Consider the following 19199-nt stretch of genomic DNA (forward strand, 5'->3'; position numbering starts at 1 on the left):
TATTGTCTGGGTGGAGCACAAAGAGGAAAATTGGTCAGGGAGGATTGCACACCCTTAAAGGAGCCTGCCTGATTTTGCTTCCATTTAAATTAATGGAAGGAAAATCACGCATGGCTCATTTAGGGGTGTACAATCCTCCCTGACCAAACTTCCTCTCGTGTTCTGCCGAGGCAATATTTTACATAAAGACGGTACAGATGGAAGTCTACTCAAATATTTTTAGTAACTGGTTAATACTTGTGTGAAAATCATAGGGAGAGGAATTGATAATATCGCTCACAGTAATTTCCAGGCTATAATGAAGATGTCTTTAAATAACTTTTAACCATGCAGCGATAATTGAGACGCATAATCCTTAATAGTGCTTGCATGATAATGTTTTTGAAATTATTTGTTACAGGCGAGTGATCCAAGCAGATATGAGCTGATCCTGAAGGTTCAGGTGTTACAGAAGCGTCTGATCTCAAAGACTGAGGAGGTGGTGGAGAAAGAGCTGCTTTTACAGGTGCACACTAATGAAGTGGATAAAAGTACATTATGAAAGGGCAGAAAGGATTTATTTGTTGTTTGTTGGAACCAGTAAGAATTTTATGGCTTGCTGTGCCCCATCGGTGATCCAACTTTTCATGCACTCAACACAATAAGTGCGAGAGGACAGATGATACGTCAAACATAGCACAGCCGCACTAATAGAACACAGCTGGATCACGACTGTCTGGTTTAAGTTTGCCACTCCTTCCAGTGGATCGCTACAGAAAAAAACAGCATTAAAAGAACTGATACAGATTGTTAAACCCCTGTCCTTTCACCTCTGGGTCATGGGTTTGAATCCAGCCCAAACTGATGAAAATCTCGTCGCTCTGCTGGTTGGAAAAGTCCTATGGGAAATGATGATAAAAATGGGCAAAGGCCCACACCAAAATATAAATCCCAATTTGCCACTAAATTTGGCAATGTCACTCTGAGAAGCCACAGAATGGCTTGTTGTCAGACATGAAATAAATTCACACTGGTGCAGTAGAAACCGAGTTTGGAACTTAGGCATGTTGTTAGGGTGGAGTAGAATGAGTTTTACTTTGCATCTAACCATGCTGTGCTTGAGTTGAGCGCGCTTGGTGCTGATAGTGAGTTCACCTTGACAAGTGCAAAAATTCAAAAAGAAAAAGAAAAAAAAAAGCTTGTCCAGGAATTTGAATATAATAAAATAACCACTCGTTACACAAATAGATGTAGTTTCTCGTGGGTTATGTGATCAGGTCACAAGTACAATATTGCTTATTTTAGAGGATTGCATATCCTCTGCATTTTGTGCTCAGAGACTTAAGCACAAAATCTAGGCTGACACTCCAGTGCAGTACTGAGTGAGTCTTGCACTGTCGGAGGTGCCATCTTTTGGATGAGACGCCTGCCCTCCCAGATGTAAGTAAAAGATCCCATGACACTACTTCGAAGAAGAGCAGGGGAGTTCTCCCCAGTGCACTGGCCAATACGTATCCCTCAACCAACATTGCTAAACAGATTATCTGGTCATGATCACATTGCTGGTTGTGAGACCGTGCTGTGCAGAAATTGGTTGCCATGTTCCTACATTACAACAGTGACTATACTTCAAAGTACTTAATTGGCTTTATAGTGCTTTGGAACATCCTGAGGTTGTAAAAGGTGCTATATAAATGCAAGTCTTTCTTTTTATATTGTAATAAGACTTTAGCTGTTTAGTCAGACTATGGCCCCAGTATTGCTGCCCCATCCTGGAACTCAGCTCCGCCTGTCCAGACGAAGTATACTGAAATTTGGTGGGCCAGGTCAATAACAGTGCCCGGTTGTACCACTGGTGTTAGGCCGTCCCCTGGCAGGGTGTCCTCCTCCTTTTCCTCTCTCACTAGCTCTGGGAAATGAGCATTCTTCAGGTGCTAGGGAGACCAATATCTGGGCCTACATGTTCCTAGTGTAATGAAAGCAGAAAATGCTGGAAATGCGCAGCAAGACACAGCAAGAGCGGTCTGATTAATGGACCCAGCTGAAACGTTAATCTTTCTCTTTCAAACCCGAATTGATCTGCTGCAGTTTTCCAACATTTCTTATTTCAGATTTCCAAGCCCCGATTTGAACCTAACCTGTTAGGCACGGGATGGGTTTGGGTCGAATGCCCGCTTTACACCCCGCCTGATTTTACGCTCCATTGCCTTCAGTGGAACATAAAATCGGGTGAGGCGTAAAATGGGCACCTGAGCTGAACCCGGCCTATTCCCGCTGGGCGTGTTCGGTTAAGATCGGGGCTCCAGTGTTTCTTTTTAACTGTAAGTGTTTGTATTAAGTGAGATAGGCCTGGCCTTTCTCAGACCTGTCACAAAATTGCTTTGTGCTGTTATTAGGAGCAGAACTTCTTCTCACCCTGAGGAGAACCAACAATTGGTTTAGTTTTTTTGTTTTACAACAATTAATTTCTGCCAAACTGTTGCATTCAAGAACTTGTTCTAGTCATTCATGAAGTGAACCTTAGGCAGCAGGGGGCAGTAGATAACCAATGTTAGCCTGCATTCCACCAGTGGACTTGGAGGAGTGATTAAAAAGACATTTTCTTGTGATCAATTCAGACTGGAAATTGCTGATAAACATTAATTTCTCTGCAGCTAGAAGATAAAATTTAGAAAAAGAGGAGTATTTAAGGTAAAACAAGTGTATCAAAGCAATCTGCTTCCTATAGGCCACTTCACTTCACCAGGGTACTGCAGTTTTGCTCCAACAAGAGCACATTGGTAGTGACAAATTATTTAAGACAGCATAAAACAGGAAATTTATTTTAGAAATTAAGGGAGAACAAAAGAGAAAATCACCACTCAAGGACCGTGTAGGTAGAACTGGAAAGTCACTTAGAGTCTGCTGTGGATTAAATTATCGAGTCTAGGCTTATGTAAACTAGTCATGTCTGGATTGGTGTTCTGGCAATGCTCATTTTATTCCGAACCTGTGTAACTGTTCAAATAAAGCTTAATTATATTTGACAATCATATAATAATTGTAACTTTATTTTACTGTTCAGTGCATTGCACCAATCTGATATTGGATTTGTTCTTCTGCAGGAGAAGGAGAAGCTCTACGTGGAGCTGAAACATATCTTGGCACGACAGCCTGGACCAGAGGCTGCTGAGCAGCTAATGATCTATCAGAGGACCCTGCGAGATAAGACTAAGCAACTGAAGGTGAGAGCAGATGTCGGATATCTTACTTTTTCTAACACTCCTGTGGGGATACGAACCACTGAGTCCATTTTTCTTTTAATTCACTCGTCCCTTGTTTACAAATTTTTTGTCAGCGGCAGCACTGGGAACAACCTTCCCATACCCCCTGCAGTCACTGCCTCATTTGCAGCTCAGCAAACAATATATTTCAAGAATCTGTCGCAGGGAATGTTTATACTTGTAGCACCATGACTCATTGGCACTACATGAATGTTACTGAATGAGCAATTTGGGTTAACATGGGTAGTAGGGTTGCCAACTCTGGTTGGGCATATTCCTGGAGGTTTCATCACATGACCTCCCACCTCCAACTGCCCCACCCAGTCAAACAGCTTTTTTTCCCCATCTCCAATATTTTTATAACTTCAAAGAAAATGAAAAAGCACACAATTTGTTAAAATGCCTCTGTGATTTTTCTCCTGGGTCACTCACAGCAGTGTCCAGGAGATTTATCTTTAATTCCTGCAGACTCCAGGTCAATCTTGGAGGGTTGGCAACCCTAGTGGGCAGGCAGCCTTATTGCAAAGTGACAAGGGATTTTGATTCAACGTTCCACAGGTCAGATAAGATGGTTAAAAAAATGCGTAACTAAAGCAAGGAGCAGTCCCGTTGCTGGTGCTTAATGATAAAGCCACATTTTAAAAAATCTACATGTATTTGTGCAGTATTGACAGTGCCAATGTGTTAGGGGCCCAAAAAAAATGTTAGGGAGCTTCATCCCAGGCATATTTCACACACCATTGGAGCAGGCCGTCACAAACACCAATTAAGAACTTCAGCATATAAGAAATAGGCCCCTTGAGCCTGCTCCGCCATTCAATAAGATCATGGCTGTTAATTGTATGATTTATATCAATGAGTGTTAATTGTATTCAGGTGTTGAGTATTAAATGGGGACTCTCTTGTATCCTTTTTATAGGAGAGCTTAGCTCAGGTGTGGTATGTGTGCAAGGGGAATGTATGAATAAAAGCTTGGAAACAACTAAAGACCAGCTCTAGTATTCCATCCTTCACCACATGGCTATCCAATTTTAACAATGGCTGATCCTTCTTTCTACCTTAACTCCACTTTCCCACCCTATCCCCTTTGGGAAAATTTGTGTAAGAGACATTAATGCTTTAAGATCTTTTGGCAATACAACATTGGGGCACATTGCCCATCTGATCTTTGTGCCCCAGTGGTCTGTGGGGGATGTATTTCTATGTGAAAAATGAAGAAGACCCTACAAGGTGGGTTTTTAAAATCTCGGTGACAAATTACTAAAACTGTTGTGGCTCTCACATGCCCACTGATAATAGATATTTTTAAAAATTGAATGCTTGAATAGTGTTGTCCTTGCCCAATGCAGGTAGATAAAGAAATAAGTCCAAGTCTCTCTCATACTGCAATTAAATAAACACGTCTGTGCTCTGTACATGCTGTAGGTGCATAAATAAATAAATGTGTGTGGTTTGCACATCGCAGTTACATAAATAAATCTGTGTCACATCTGCTTCTAGTGCTCATTATATAATAATTAGGAATAGACTGAGAATAAATATCAGCTTCCTTGCTAGCACCATCCATATCCCCATGGGGCTCTTCCAGAAGCCCTGGCACCACCTCAAACACACATTCCTGTTACCACATAGGGGCCAAGATGTTCTCCCTAAAGTATTTGGCCGTAGCCATATGGGTGATGATGAAGACATTGCTTGTGCCCTGAGTTCTAGAGCCCTTACAGCACTTGATTGTGGCTGGTTGCTCGGTGCTGTTTCCCCCATGCCTACAATATACTGCTGGGAGTGAGTAGGAGCAGGGAGAGCCCAAGAAGCACCAAGGAGGCTGAGGAGGGATAGGCTGAAAATTGGGTGAGGAGTTGAAGGGAGGCACTGCTGCACCACATTCAATGTAGCACTGGTAGCTCTTTTCTTTCTCTCTTTACATCTTTTCTTTTTCCCCCTTTTCTGCCATTCCTTCTCTCCTTATTTAGGTTTGTGTCTTTTTCCTTTTCTCCTTTCCTCTTTACTCTTCCTCATTTTGATCTTTTACCTTTCTCTTGTTCTTCCTTTATGCTGTCAGTATTTCTTTTTTTCTCTTTCTAGCTCTCTTTTTTTCAGGGGGAAGGGAGTGCAGTTTTAATAGAGCCCAGGTAGCTAGCCAGTGGATGTGGGGGGGAGGGGAAATTAGCTTCTTACAGGAAGCAAGTCTTCACCTTGCTGCATTTCCTGCTATACGGGGCAAGGGTGGGCCTCCAAAGGGTCGGTTCTGTAATATTTGTTTTAAAACTTGATGCTGAGTTGAACATATTTTCCTATTTAATTTGATATCACACTTGAAAAATGCACTAAATATGGAGACTCCAACACAATCCAGGAGGGTTGTCAACTCTGCCACACTCAAACAGGCACAGGGAGCTGAAGGGTAGGAATTTAAACACCATTTCACACTCTATGTCAATGAAAAATGACAGGAGGGGGAAAAAAAATCAGCAATGGTTTCCAACTATTTCATTCCCAAAATGATCTGATAGTCCCAGCACAGGTAGGCTACAGACTTAGGAATAGATATAGCAAAAGTGGGGGGATTCAAGTGAAAAAAGGAACTGATTGGAATAGAAATGTTATCACAAGTATTTACCTAAAATGGCTATTGCTGCAGTAAAGCATGAACAGCTTTGGGAACTTTACTGCCTACAATGCCCACAGTAGGCCTGCTAGCGAAAACCCACCCTCGCTCTGTGTTCATTGGCCTGTGCATCTGCCCTTCAAAGCTCTACCTCCTTTCATTTGTGCGCTGACACTGCCCAACAACTCTACTTCCCTCTTGTCTCCCAGGTTGGTCGCAACAGCGCCCAAGAGATTAATCTGTCATTCTGGGAGACACTCGGACAATCCCAGAGTGTTGCCAACCCGACTCCTAGCATGTAACCACTGTTTTCAAACCCCCGCCATGGGCTCGCACCCTCCCTACCTCTGTAACTTCCTCCAGCCCTACAACCCTCCAAAATCTCTGCGCTACTCGAATTTTGGCCTCTTGTGCATCCCCGATTTTCATCACTCCACCATTAGCGGTCATTCCTTCGGCTGCCTAGGTCCTAAGCTCTGGAGTTCCCTCCCTAAACCTCTCCGCCTCGCTACCGCTCCTCCTTTAAGACATTCCTTAAAACCCACCTCTTTGACTAAGCTTTTGGTCACCTATCCTAAGATCTGCTCACGTGGCTCAGTGTCAAATTTTGTTTGACAATAAAGGTGGGGGAGGGTTCAGGTAAGGGGAAATTTATAAATCTAAAGAGAAAAGCCAAGGCCAAAGAGCAGTGTAGCGATTTGGGTAAAGATAAGCAGAGTATGACAGGAAGGGACAGAGAGTTTAACGGTAATAGTGCATCATTGAACAAGGTCAAATCAGGGAAAAATAGTAAAAAGTTAAAACTAAAGGCTCTTTACCTGAATGCACGAAGCATTCGTAACAAGATAGACAAATTAGTGGCAAAATAGAGATAAATGGGTTTGATCTAGTAGCCATTACTGAGACTTGGTTGCAAGGTGATCAAGGTTGAGAACTAAATATTCCAGGGTATTTGGCTTTTCGAAAAAACAGACAAAATGGAAAAGGAGGGGTGGGGTAGCCCTGATAATAAAGGATGACATAAAGACAGTAGAGAGAAAAGATCTAGAAGTAGAATCAGTATGGGTGGAGATAAGAAATAACAAGGGGCAGAAAGCACCGGTGGGAGTAGTTTACAGGCCACCTAACAGTAGTTATATTGTTGGACAGAGTATTAATCAAGAAATAAGAGGAGCTTGTAACAAAGGTAATGCAATAATCGTGGGGGACTTTAATCTGCATATAGACTGGGCAAATCAAATTGGCAAAAGTAATTTGGAGGATGAGTTCATGGAATGCATTTGAGACAGTTTCCTAGAACAATACGTTGTGGAACCAACCAGGGAACAGGCTATTTTAGATCTTGTCTTGTGTAATGAGACAGGGTTAATTAGTAATCTCATAGTAAGGGATCCTCTAGGGAAGAGTGATCATAATATGATAGACTTTTACATTGAGTTCGAGAGTGACATACTTAAGTCTGAAACTAGAGTCTTAAACTTAAACAAAGCCAATTACATAGGTAAGAGGGGCTGTGGCCTAACTAGTGTTTTATACAGTTCAAGCATAACCTCCCTGCTCTTATATTCTATGCCTCGGCTAATAAAGGAAAGTATCACTTATGCCTTTTTAACCACCTTAACTACCTGTTCTACTACCTTCAGGGATATGTGGACATGCACTCCAAGGTCCCTCACTTCCTCTACACCTCTCAGTATCCTTCCATTTATTGTTTACTCCCTTACATTGTTTGACCTCCCCAAATGCATTACCTCGCACTTCCCTGGATTGAATTCCATTTGCCACTTTTCTGTCCACCTGACCAGTCCATTGATATCTTCCTGCAGTCTACAGCTTTCCTCCTCACTATCAACCACATTGCTAATTTTTGTATCATCTGCAAACTTCTTGATCAAGCCCCCCACATTCAAGTCCAAATCATTAATATATACCACGAAAAGCAAAGAACCTAGTACTGAACCTTGTGGGACCTCACTGGAAACAGCCTTCCAGTTGCAAAAACCCACCCGTTGACCATTACCCTTTGCTTCCTGTCACTGAGCCAATTTTGGATCCAACTTGCCACTTTCCCTTTGATCCCATGGGCTTTTACTTTTTGACATGTCTGCCATGTGGGACCTTGTCAAAAGACTTGCTAAAATCCATGTACACCGCATCAAATGCGTTACCCTCATTGACCCTCCATGTTACCCGCTCAAAAAATTCAATCAAGTTAGTCAGACACGACCTTCCCTTAACAAATCCATGCTGACTGTCCTTGATTAATCCATGCCTTTCTAAATGACGATTTATGCTGTCCGTCAGAATCGATTCCAATAATTTGCCCACCTATAATTACTCGGTCTATCTCTTTCTCCCTTTTTAAACAATGGTACAACATTAGCAGTCCTCCAATCCTCTGGCACTACACCTGTAGCCACGGAGGATTGGAAAATGATGGTCAGAGCCTCCACTGTTTCCTCCCTTGCTTCTCTTAGCAGCCTGGGATACATTTCATCCGGGCCTGGTGATTTATCTACTTTCAAAGATGCGAAACCCCTTAATACTTCCTCTCTCACTATGTTTACCCCATCCAATATTTCACACTCCTCCTTCTTAATTACAATCTCTGCATCGTCCCCCTCTTTTGTGAAGACAGACGCAAAGTATTCATTACGAACCATACCCAAATCTTCCGCCTCCACACATAGGTTACCTTTTTGGTCTCTAATAAGCCCTACTCTTTCCTTAGTTTTCCTCTTGCTCTTTATGTATTTATAAAACATTTTTGGGTTTTCCTTAATTTTACTTACCAGTATTTTTTCATGCCCTCTCTTTGCTTTCCTAATTTCCTTTTTAATTTCACCCCTGCACCTTCTATACTCCTCTAGGCTTTCTGCAGTATTGAGCTCTCGGTGTCTGACATAAGCTTTCCTTTTCTGCCTTATCTTACCCTGTATTGTTCTTGTCATCCAGGGGGCGCTGGATTTGGCAGTCCCACCCTTTTTCTTTGTGGGAACATGTTTCCTCTGAACCCCTTGAATGCCTCCCACTGCTCTGACACTGGTTTACCTTCAAGTAGCTGTTTCCAGTCCACTTTTGCTAAATCACTTCTCAGCTTAATAAAATTGGCCGTTCCCCAATTTGGAACTTTAACTCCTATTCCATCATTGTCCTTTTCCATAACTATGCTAAATCTAACTGAATTATGATCACTACTACCAAAATGTTCTCCCACTGATACTCCTTCCACCTGCCCAGCTTCATTCCCTAAAACTAAATCCAGAACTGCCCCCCTCTTGTTGGGCTTGCTACGTACTGGCTAAAAAAGTTCTCCTGAATGTAATTTAAGAATTCTGCACCCTCTGTACCTTTTGCACTGATTGTAGCCCAGTTAATATTAGAGTAGTTGAAATCCCCTACTGCTACTGCCCTATTGTTTTTGCACTTCTCAGAAATTTGCCAAGATATTTGCTCTTCTATCTCCCTCTGACTGTTTGGGGGTCTATAGTACACTCCTAGCAGCGTGACTGCTCCTTTTTTGTTCTTTAGCTCAACCCACATGGCCTCCTTTGATGATCCTGCTAACATATCATCCCTCCTCACAGCCGTAATTGTTTCTTTAACCAATATTGCCACCCCCCCCCACTTTATCCCCCTCTCTATCTCGTCTGAAAACCCTGTAACCAGGAAAGTTGAGCTGCCATTCCTGCCCCTGTTTAAGCCATGTTTTTGTAATAGCTAAGATATCGTATTTCCACGTGTCTATCAGTGCCCTTAGCTCATCTACCTCCTTCACTATACTCCTTGCATTGAGATATATGCTATTAAGTACTGACAAATTCCTTTGTTGTCTCGTTTCTAACCTTTGTTTCCTCTGCCTTCCAAACTCACTTACTAATTTTCTGCCTTCCATTTCCAGCTCTGCTTCTCTCCCTTCTGAATCTACGCTCAAGTTCCCATCCCCCTGCCAAACTAGTTTAAACCCTCCCCAACAGCACTAGCAAACCTGCCCTTGACGATATCGGTCTCGGCCATGTTGAGGTGCAACCCGTCCAGCTTGTACAGGTCCCACCTCCCCCAGAACTGGTCCCCATGCCCCAGGAATCTAAAGCCCTCCCTCCTGCACCATTTCTCCATCTATCCTCCTATTTCTATACTCGCTAGCGCGTGGCACCGGGAGTAATCCGGAGATTACTACCTTTGAGGTCCCGCTTAGTAATCTCTTTCCTAATTCCTTAAAATCTGCCTGCAGGGCCTCATCCCTCTTTCTACCTATGTCGATGATACCAATATGGACCACGACCTCTGGCTGTTCACCCTCCCCCTTCAAAATGTTCTGCAGTTGCTCTGTAACATCCTGGATCCTGGCACCAGGGAGGCAACATACCATCCTGGAATCAAGTCTGCAGCTGCAGAAACGCCTGTCTGTTCCCTTAACTATAGAATCCCCTATCACTATCGCTCTCTTGACCATTCTCTTTCCCCCCGTACAGCTGAGCCACCCATGGTGCTGTGGACTTGGCTCTGCACTCCCCAGGGAAACCCTCTTTCCCCCCCCGCAGTATTCAGAACTGAATACTGGTTAGAGAGCGAGCTGCCCTCAGGGGTCTCCTGCACTATCTGCTTGGTTCTCCTTGTTTGTCTGGCGGTCACTCTGTCCCTCTCTGCCTGCAATCTCTTAAACTGTGGGGTGACCACCTCCTGAAATGTGCTATCCACGCAATTCTCAACCTTGCGGATACACTGCAGTGACGGCTGAAATCCAGAGCTCGAGCTCCCCCAGCTGATGACACTTCCTGCACCTGTGGCTGTCCAGGACACAGAAAGCGTCCTGGAGTTCCCACATGGCATGGGCTGTGCATTCGACTGGTCTGAGCTGACCCATGACCAGTGAGTTTAATAAATAGACCGAAGTATTTAGAATCCAGTCCAGAGTGTGGAAAGAGAATGATGTATGAGCATAATCTTCATTCTTCGATCAGAGAAAATAAATTAGTGCATCCACATTGAGGGATGGGTCTGTCAGGAAGTATAATGGAGAGTGAGGTGGTAACCTCTGACATTGAGAGCCGGATGGCTTTCCCCACTGTCACAGAATTATTCTTTCTAATCTACTGGCCCTGATTTATTGGTAAAATAATGAAAAAGCTGCTTACTGTGTTGTTGACCTTTCATTCCATCTTGTCCCGTAGCCAACTTTGAGACATCTGTTTTGACTGAGAATTATGCTACTATTAATTGGAAGGTCAAGGAGCCGGCCATCCCAATGTTAATCAAATGATTTTTTTTCTATTACTTTTCCTATATGTGGCTAAAGCCTCCTATATATTGGAATAAAACTTAGTTGTTTTTTAATTTTTTTTTTGGTTTTCATGCATAGACGTTATAAGAATGACAAAGTAGCTTTGCTTGACCTTCAATCTATACAGGACATCTTTCCAAACATGATGAAACGCCTTAATCACGACAGATGAGCTATAAGGGACCACACGAGCAACTCATTCTCTTTCTGGCGACAATGACGGAGGATTAGTATGTGATAGCAATCTGAAATCATTGACATAAAAAAAAAACAAGTGGAGCTCATATTGAAAAATAGATTAATTCTACATCCTTTGGGTGTGGATAGGCTGCTTCACAGGATACATTTTTTTTCCATCTCATAAGGTTTACCAAAACAAAATTGAGTTTTTAATATTATACAGTAGAAATTAAGGAGCTCAGAACATTTTTGATTCTTGGAATACATTTTAAGAAATGGTAATTCATATTTTTCTTTTGGTGCAGAAATTCTGTTGCCATCATTAAATGGTTAAATGTAACATTTGAAGCCTGTTTAATTTGTAGCGTTTATTGAAATGCCAACGTTTCCATCATTAATTATTGTTGCTGCTAGGGTCGGTCTTTGACTCTTATAAGACATTAATCTGCACATGCCGCACTGTAAGTTTGCAGCATATTGGATGTGTGTGTCCTGCGTGGGTGTGAAATAATCAAAGACGGAGTGTTATCATTAGGGATGAAAAGAAAAGTCAAAAACGCTGGAGATCTCAAAAAAAAAGAAAATACTGGAATACACAAGGGATTGTCTGCCATATGAAAAAGAAAAGATAGGTTAACATTTTGCGTGTAACCCTTCACCAGAACTTGTGCCCTGCTGCTTTCCGCCTGTTTTAGAACCGTGGCTGACTCACCCTTTTTGCTTTGAACTTGGGACTTTCTGAATATCAGCGTACGAATGATTCACAAGCTCGTAAGAAAAAAAAAATTATCTGCCATTTTAATGGAGGTGCTAGCCTACTTAAAATAGATGTGTTTATGCTGTTAAAATACGGGACATGGGAATAGGAGTAGGCCACTCAGCCCCTCGAGTCTGTTCCGCCATTCAATTAGATCATGGCTGATCTGTACCTCAGTAAGTTAACCACTCTTACAGTAACATTTGAAGAGCATTTGTCACAGCATTTGTCTTTCTAGTGTCTTTTCACGTGCTGAACTGAGATGATCGTTCTATAGAATACAGGACTTTGCATCTCTTCCAAAATCTATTAATTCAGGTCCTCTGCAGAGTCAGTGTTGGTAACTCCTCCCAGCCAGTTCCTCCGATGATGTCGTCAACAACTTAAATAAACTTATTTAAAAACAAGTGACAGGAAAGAAAAAAGATTTTAGAAGGCTACCTCAGGCTGCAGATTTAAACTGAAGGAAGCAGTACTGATCAGTAATGATGGCGAGTCTTCTCCTTGTGGGCTAAAAGTTGCATCATTGTGAAATGTGTACTTCATATTCCCTCACATAAGAAAGCTCTATGAGTCAGTCTGGATCGAAATATCATGCTCAAAGTTGTCTAATGATGTGTTAACATCTCGTAGTCACCGCACCATCAACAGGAGGCACGAGTAGTGATTGGCACATCATTCCACTACTATCTTAAGTGTGGCATTTTGGTTGAGACAGATTTATTGGCAGCTTTCACTAGAGGCATAAAATGAGCACATGGTTAACCAGTCAATCAGAGATGAAACTAAACATATAGAGGACTTGTCAGACTTATCGACAATGCTGTTGAGTCTTATTTTAGTTCAATTTCAACATCCAGCCTGGAGTCTTCCTTTACTGTTGATCACAAGAATAATTTTTCCATCTGTCTTGAGTTTTAAGACAATGACATTGATGCATAAGGAGGTTCTGAGGCGTGACAGCCAGCACCTGTTAAAGCAGAAAGAAATGATGTGCAGTGTTTGTTTTTATGTGGCAATCCCCACCACAGGAGTGATGTCAGCTTTAGTTTTGCCACATTGGACCAGTAGGTGATGCTATTGAAATCCTAGTGTAATAGAAATGAGTGCATATGTGCACATTGCATGATCTGTCATTGGGATTCATCCCAGCTGAATGCCTCATATTTGTTACATAAAGCATTGTACTCAAAGCACCTGAGCGGGGTTTGCAGTGATGCAATAACCAATTGCTGCCTATTTTGCAGCTGTTTCTCTATAAATCCTTCCTAGCATCTTTGTGCTTATTAACCTCTCCTACCCTCAAACATCTGTATTGAATTTACAGTAATTCAGGGAAGAATTACATTTTCACCGAGCTTTAAGTGCATGGAGCCAATTTTCCGTTGTGTAGGCACAAATTGCATTTACACTTTGTGGTGGGGGGGGGGTGCGGTATTTTTGCCTAGTAACTGGATCAGAATAGTTTTGAACAAATTTCTGATTTTTTTTTTGTTTTTTCCCTGGCATTTAGCAACCTGGGATTGATGCTGTCCTAAAATATACTTAAGAGAAAAACAAAACTGTTTCTTCCCCATTCGAAAAGAATGGAAACTTGCATTTGGGGTACTTGATGCAGCAAGTAATTCTCTGCAGAGTTGAGGAAATACTGCTGAGAAGGCACCTCTTACTGTTAAGTCGAAATAATAATGCTGTATTTATATGTGGGTGCTGTTTCAGATAGAAAAGGACGATCTGCACATCAGGAAAGATGAAAACATCTGGTTCTTCAAGAAATATACTAGTTCCGAGTTGGGGAGCATCCCCCTGGGCTTTGTAGTCAGTGATGGAGCTGCACAGAAACAAAACTGTGACCAGGATCTTAGGCTTCTGCTTTTCTTAATTAGCTTGGAGATAGAAGTGGCTGTACTTTGAGGATTCAGACCTCAAAACTGAACAGTTCTGCAGATACCCAGCTGCTGATTTACAGGTTTTTTTTTAAAGTGGAAAAAGCAAACTATGCAAGCCCAAATTTGGTGGTGGGAAAATATTGGGCCATAATTTGCTGTGGCAGGGCATCTAACGTCTGCCGTTAGTTAGACTTGCCTTTGCGCGTTTAGGTTTTAAATTTTTTTTGCGTGGCAAGTTGCTGAAAGTGAAAGCTGATAACGTCAGAGTGAGGGAAACAGGGCATCTGGGACCTGAGTGAACAGGGAAAGCAACAGGGTATCTCCTTAACTAATCAAATTGAAGGATTGGGAAATTAACAGCACAAGAAGGACTGAGAAAGAAGTATAAATTAGAGTGGGTGAATTCAATGTCAAATCAGGTGCAGAAAGAGAAATAAAGAATAGGAAAGAAAGATTGGATTAAGAGAGAGAGGAAAAAAAGGAGACAGAAAGGAAAAGTGAAAAAAAAAGTTTTAAATTTTAAATTTTTAAAAATCTCCAACAACAACTAATACCTGAAGGAATGAGACTCCACACCTATAATAGTTAACTTTCAGTGCCAGATAGGTTGACTGTTAGTAATTAACACATCACGTCGTTAAAAGGGTACTTAGATTGAAATGGGCAAGACTTAATGTTCTGTGGCGAGTTTAGTGTTAATTGTATCCATGTGATTTATATCAATTAGTGTTAATTGTATTCAGGTGGTGCATATCAATTGGGAACTCTCTCGTATCCTTTTATATGAGAGCTTATCTAGGGTGTGGTTGGTGTTGACCTCTGTGAATAAAGGCTTGGACCAACTGAAGACCAGGCTACAATATTCTATCCTTCATCACCCGGCTATCTAATTTGTAACATTTCGTTCATATCTACTGCGTAAACGCAGCAACTTTGCGCTGTTCAATGCATTTCAGTGGTGAGGCAGACAGTGAGATGCCGTTTTCGCGAAGCTAACTATGGAGCGGCACATCTCGGACAGCAACTTTTGGGTTTTCCGCGTTTAACCGTGCATTTCCCCCTCGTCTGGAGTTGCTGTACCGTTTGCGCATAAATAACAGCGAATGCCATTAGCCTCACCGTTATTTTTACAGCAGATTCTGGCCCATTAGCTTTCACCTGTACTATAAATCTTCATAGCCAACTTCGAAACCATTCAATTCAAAGTGAAACTGAGAGTGATACATCTTTGTAGTTTATGATGTTTTAGTCACTTGCAAGCCCTGATGAGTTTTGAAGCACTTACTATATTCCACGATGTTTTCACCTTCTTAACTAGTTCTCATTGTCATAGGTTATTCACTGAATAATATGATACCACACATTGAGTAGTCAGTTGTAAATAGTTTGTTGCAATGGTTCATTTCCAGACATAGTCTTAACAAAGCCTTCTATAACAATTGGTACCAGCTTCAAGAAATGGAACAGAAAGTTAATTATTTGCTAATGTCATGATCTTATGTTCGTTTTTATTTTGAAAGGCTTTGACTTCAGAGCTGAACATGTTTGAATCACAGAGTCAGGAGTACAAGTACGAGATTGAACGCCTGGCCCAGGAACTGCAGAATGTAAAAAAGAAGTACCACAATCAGAAACGCAAGGAACAGCAGGCTAAGTATGAAATATTAATCAAAGCAATTATGAGCCAGTTTCCAAGGCTGCACCTCCTATTTTAAAAAAAAAATATTAACTCTTAAGGACTACAGTGGTCCTTTTACACCACACCTCAAGGTTAAAGGGCTCTAGTTTATCTATAAATAAAATAGAATCCATTATTCTTAACCCGTCATAATTTTCACTATATACCATACTGCAGAGCTAGAATCTCATTTGTGGCTGTCTAATATGTGGTTGCATTGTATTGACTTGTTTTTCATTATTTCTGATGGTTTACCTTCAGTGAGTGACAAGAGGGAGTGAAATCTGTTACTGTCCAATGTCATTATTTTACTCTTTCTACAAGCGGGGAAGAGGGGGTATTAGGGTAGCCAGCTGTAGTTATGTGTGAGGTGAAAAAGGCTACTAGTGTGAATGGTAATAGTAAAAGAGAGGTCATTGCTGATAGTTTAAAGGTCATGGACCGCATTGTTGAATTCCCCTTCTGCGTCTCCTTGGAGTTAATCATTGAGTGCAATGACATCCCCATTAGCTGTTGTGATTATCCCTAGCTTTTTTACTGTGCATAGAGTTCTCCTTCTTAAAAACAAATTTCCCTATTTTTGTAAGTTGTTTGCTCTTTATTTCTCCATGGGCTATTTCTGTCTCAGAGGTTGGGCACAGCCTTGTTCCCAAGAATTGTTAATGACGCTATTTATAATTGACCATGAGAAGGTGTGTGAGTGTGTCCTAAGTTGACTCTCTTCAGGTTTACCTTCCACCCTCAGGTAAAACATCACCCCTCTTCCCCCTTCCTCAGATAGTGACTAATCGGATCAAGAACTCATAATATGAGATATAGTATGTCTCATTACTTGGTAGTGCAGCATATTAGTAAAGCTGTGTACTGAGGCAGGAGGTTGCTGTTTACGTCCATTGTTATCCCTTTACTCTACCTATCAGTCTTTCATTCTGGTCCCATTTCAGCTGCTAGAAAAGATAGACTGTTCCTTAAACACCTCTGTGACCAGTGTCTGTTATAGGATTGAAATTCCTACCTTTTTCCCCCCACTATTTAATAGGCAGATCATAGTGCCCATAGAGAATGGTGAATTTGAATTTGAATGAGGAAGGAGAAAATCTGCCTGAGGAAGGAGAAAATCTCCGAAAGCTTGTGAATTTAAAATAAAATTGCTGGACTATAACTTGGTGTTGTAAAATTGTTTACAATTGAATTTGAATGGCAGGATAGCTACCACTTTAGGACAATATTTTAATATGATTACTTTTCACAGCAAGCATTAATCTATAATGTTACATATATCCTTAATACTCATGATCCTATAAGTGCAATGTTCATTTGTAAACCTAGACGATAGTTCTGTGCTCGAAGGATGAAGGGAGCTGTATAACCCGTTTGGCACAATAATGTATTTACTTATGAGTTTGCTGTCTGTACCATAACCTTTTAACACTCAATATTTTCTTCTGTAATGTAGTTACCTTCCACATAGAGCCTGTGTGAAATTAGGAATTTGTTGTGTGAGGAAATAACTTCTGGCTATATTTTACACTGGGTGTTAAAGTTAGCCTTCATGTAGTAATGGTTTGAAATGGTAGAAAAGGGGTAAAGTGCAGTAACAGCTGCTGGTTTTAATGCTATTTGAAGTTTTCCACCATTTCTAAACACTGAGTTTAAAAAAAGTTGTGGAAACTATAAACATTGCTACTGTGTGGAATATTAACTGCCTATTAAGGACTTGTTAAAGATATTTCAAGAGAAAATGGTGGATATTTCCACTGGGGTGAAACAATGGCCAGTTAAGCATTAGCTTGCGCACTGAGCTGGGGTTAAATGAATGATGGGATGGCAACAGTAGCAGGTATCAGCAGAAAGTGATCCATATTCATTTGTAAAATGGGTCAAGTGCTCTTTTAGCTATCCTGCAGTGTGTTACAGAAGGCAATGGATAGCAGCTTAGCAGCGCAGACTTCACTTAATGACCGCACAGAACACAGTTTGTCTCAGAGAGCACATCTGCTGCGAGAGATGAGGCTATCTTCACCTGATGGAGGTGCTGAGCCTGATGAGGATTAGACTCAAAAGGGTGGCTATGACTGAGTTGTGCCAGCTGGTGAATGAAGAACTGCAAGAGCAATTAACCATGAATTAACTTTGTGCAGCAGTTAAGACCAGCACTGCTTTCAACCTTTAAGCCATAGGAAGTTTCATAGGGACATTGCGTACATCAGCCATTAGGCCATCTACTGCTGCATTATGGATAACGTTGATGGACTGTTTTGCCATGTATCCAAGTGCATCAAGCTCAACTATGACCATAGCATCAGGTGAAACAACAGCATTAATTATTTAAAATAGCTGATTCTCCCAAGGTGCAGGTTGACTGACCCATGTAGCAATATGTGCAACAACCAACAGTCCTATGGAATACTGGAATAAGAGAGATACCATCCCATGATATGTCTAAATGATGCAAAGAAAATCATGCCCTGGCACCCTGCATTATGCTTAAATTCTAATGCAGTCCAACATCCCTGAGCTCTTTGTAGGAGAAGGAAGGATCAAAGGCTAGCTACTTCTGATATGGGGAATGCTGTGCTACCAGGGTGCATGCCACAGTGTGGCAAAGAATAAATATTTGATATACATGTGTGAATAAGGGTATTCGTTCAACCTACATTTGAGTGCTCATGCTGCAGGGACAGGTAAAATAGTGCAGCCCAACAATCCATGGACACAGGCATTGCAGTGGACTTGAATGAGGAGCAGCAAGTCAAAAAAAGAGTGATAAGATGAGTGGCCAGTACAGGTGGGCGACGGACATGTCGAGAATTAATGGCAAATAAGCTCTGCATATGGCTTTGGATGGGCATAGTAAGTGTGCACTTTAAGCTTCTCCCCAACAACTTTTCCCTATGTCAGAACAACAGTGGCTGTCATCAAACCAAGCCTCCGACAAATTGAAACCTGTTTTTTTTGCCATATTTGAATTAATGCAGCCTAAAAACTTAACTCTGTTTATGGTAAATTGCTTACTGGAGAATATGTAGGCTATTAACTGCAGCTGTTTCCAACTTGAATGACAGGAAATGCCAGATCCTTAGTCACTTTATACAGGTTAAGCTACTGTTCTGAATTTATTTACAACTAAAATAATACACAGAAGCAAAAAGACATACATGAAATAGTAAACAGCATAATACTTACATGAGAGAATTAGAATCAATCGACAAGGGATTAATATACTTGTTACAAACAACTGCCTTTTTACAGCATTTTGAAATGTAAGAGTTTCTTTGGATACATCACACAAGCTTTTTCTTTCCTTGGTGCACCATCCACAGCCTCGAAGTGTGTCTTGTGGGATATTCTACCTGTAGAATACATGAGCCTCAAACAGTCCCTGAAGCCTGGTGCATCTTTGTCAGAAGTAGAGTCTTGTAGCATGAATAGGAATATTTACCCCAAGGAATCTTTTTGAAATATAGTCATTTCTTTTGAAGCAGCCAAGCAAACAAAATGTTAACAGCCTTCAAACCTTGGTAGAGAATGGGATAAACAACCACAACAGTTGTGTTTCAG

The 19199-nt window shown here is 41.3% G+C and overlaps 1 protein-coding gene across 1 annotated transcript in view; it reads left to right on the plus strand.

Annotated features, from left to right (window-relative positions):
- Positions 1–19199, plus strand: part of cfap58 (cilia and flagella associated protein 58) — a 165847-nt gene that overhangs the window by 77564 nt on the left and 69084 nt on the right. Inside the window, exons 15-17 of the mRNA XM_068002701.1 lie at positions 401–505; positions 3084–3203; positions 15481–15614. Of these exons, the coding sequence (XP_067858802.1) occupies positions 401–505; positions 3084–3203; positions 15481–15614 (359 nt within the window). The remainder of the gene's footprint in view (positions 1–400; positions 506–3083; positions 3204–15480; positions 15615–19199) is intronic.

Source organism: Heptranchias perlo, chromosome 21 (assembly GCF_035084215.1).
Source record: "Heptranchias perlo isolate sHepPer1 chromosome 21, sHepPer1.hap1, whole genome shotgun sequence".
In the NCBI taxonomy this organism is placed as follows: domain Eukaryota; kingdom Metazoa; phylum Chordata; class Chondrichthyes; order Hexanchiformes; family Hexanchidae; genus Heptranchias; species Heptranchias perlo.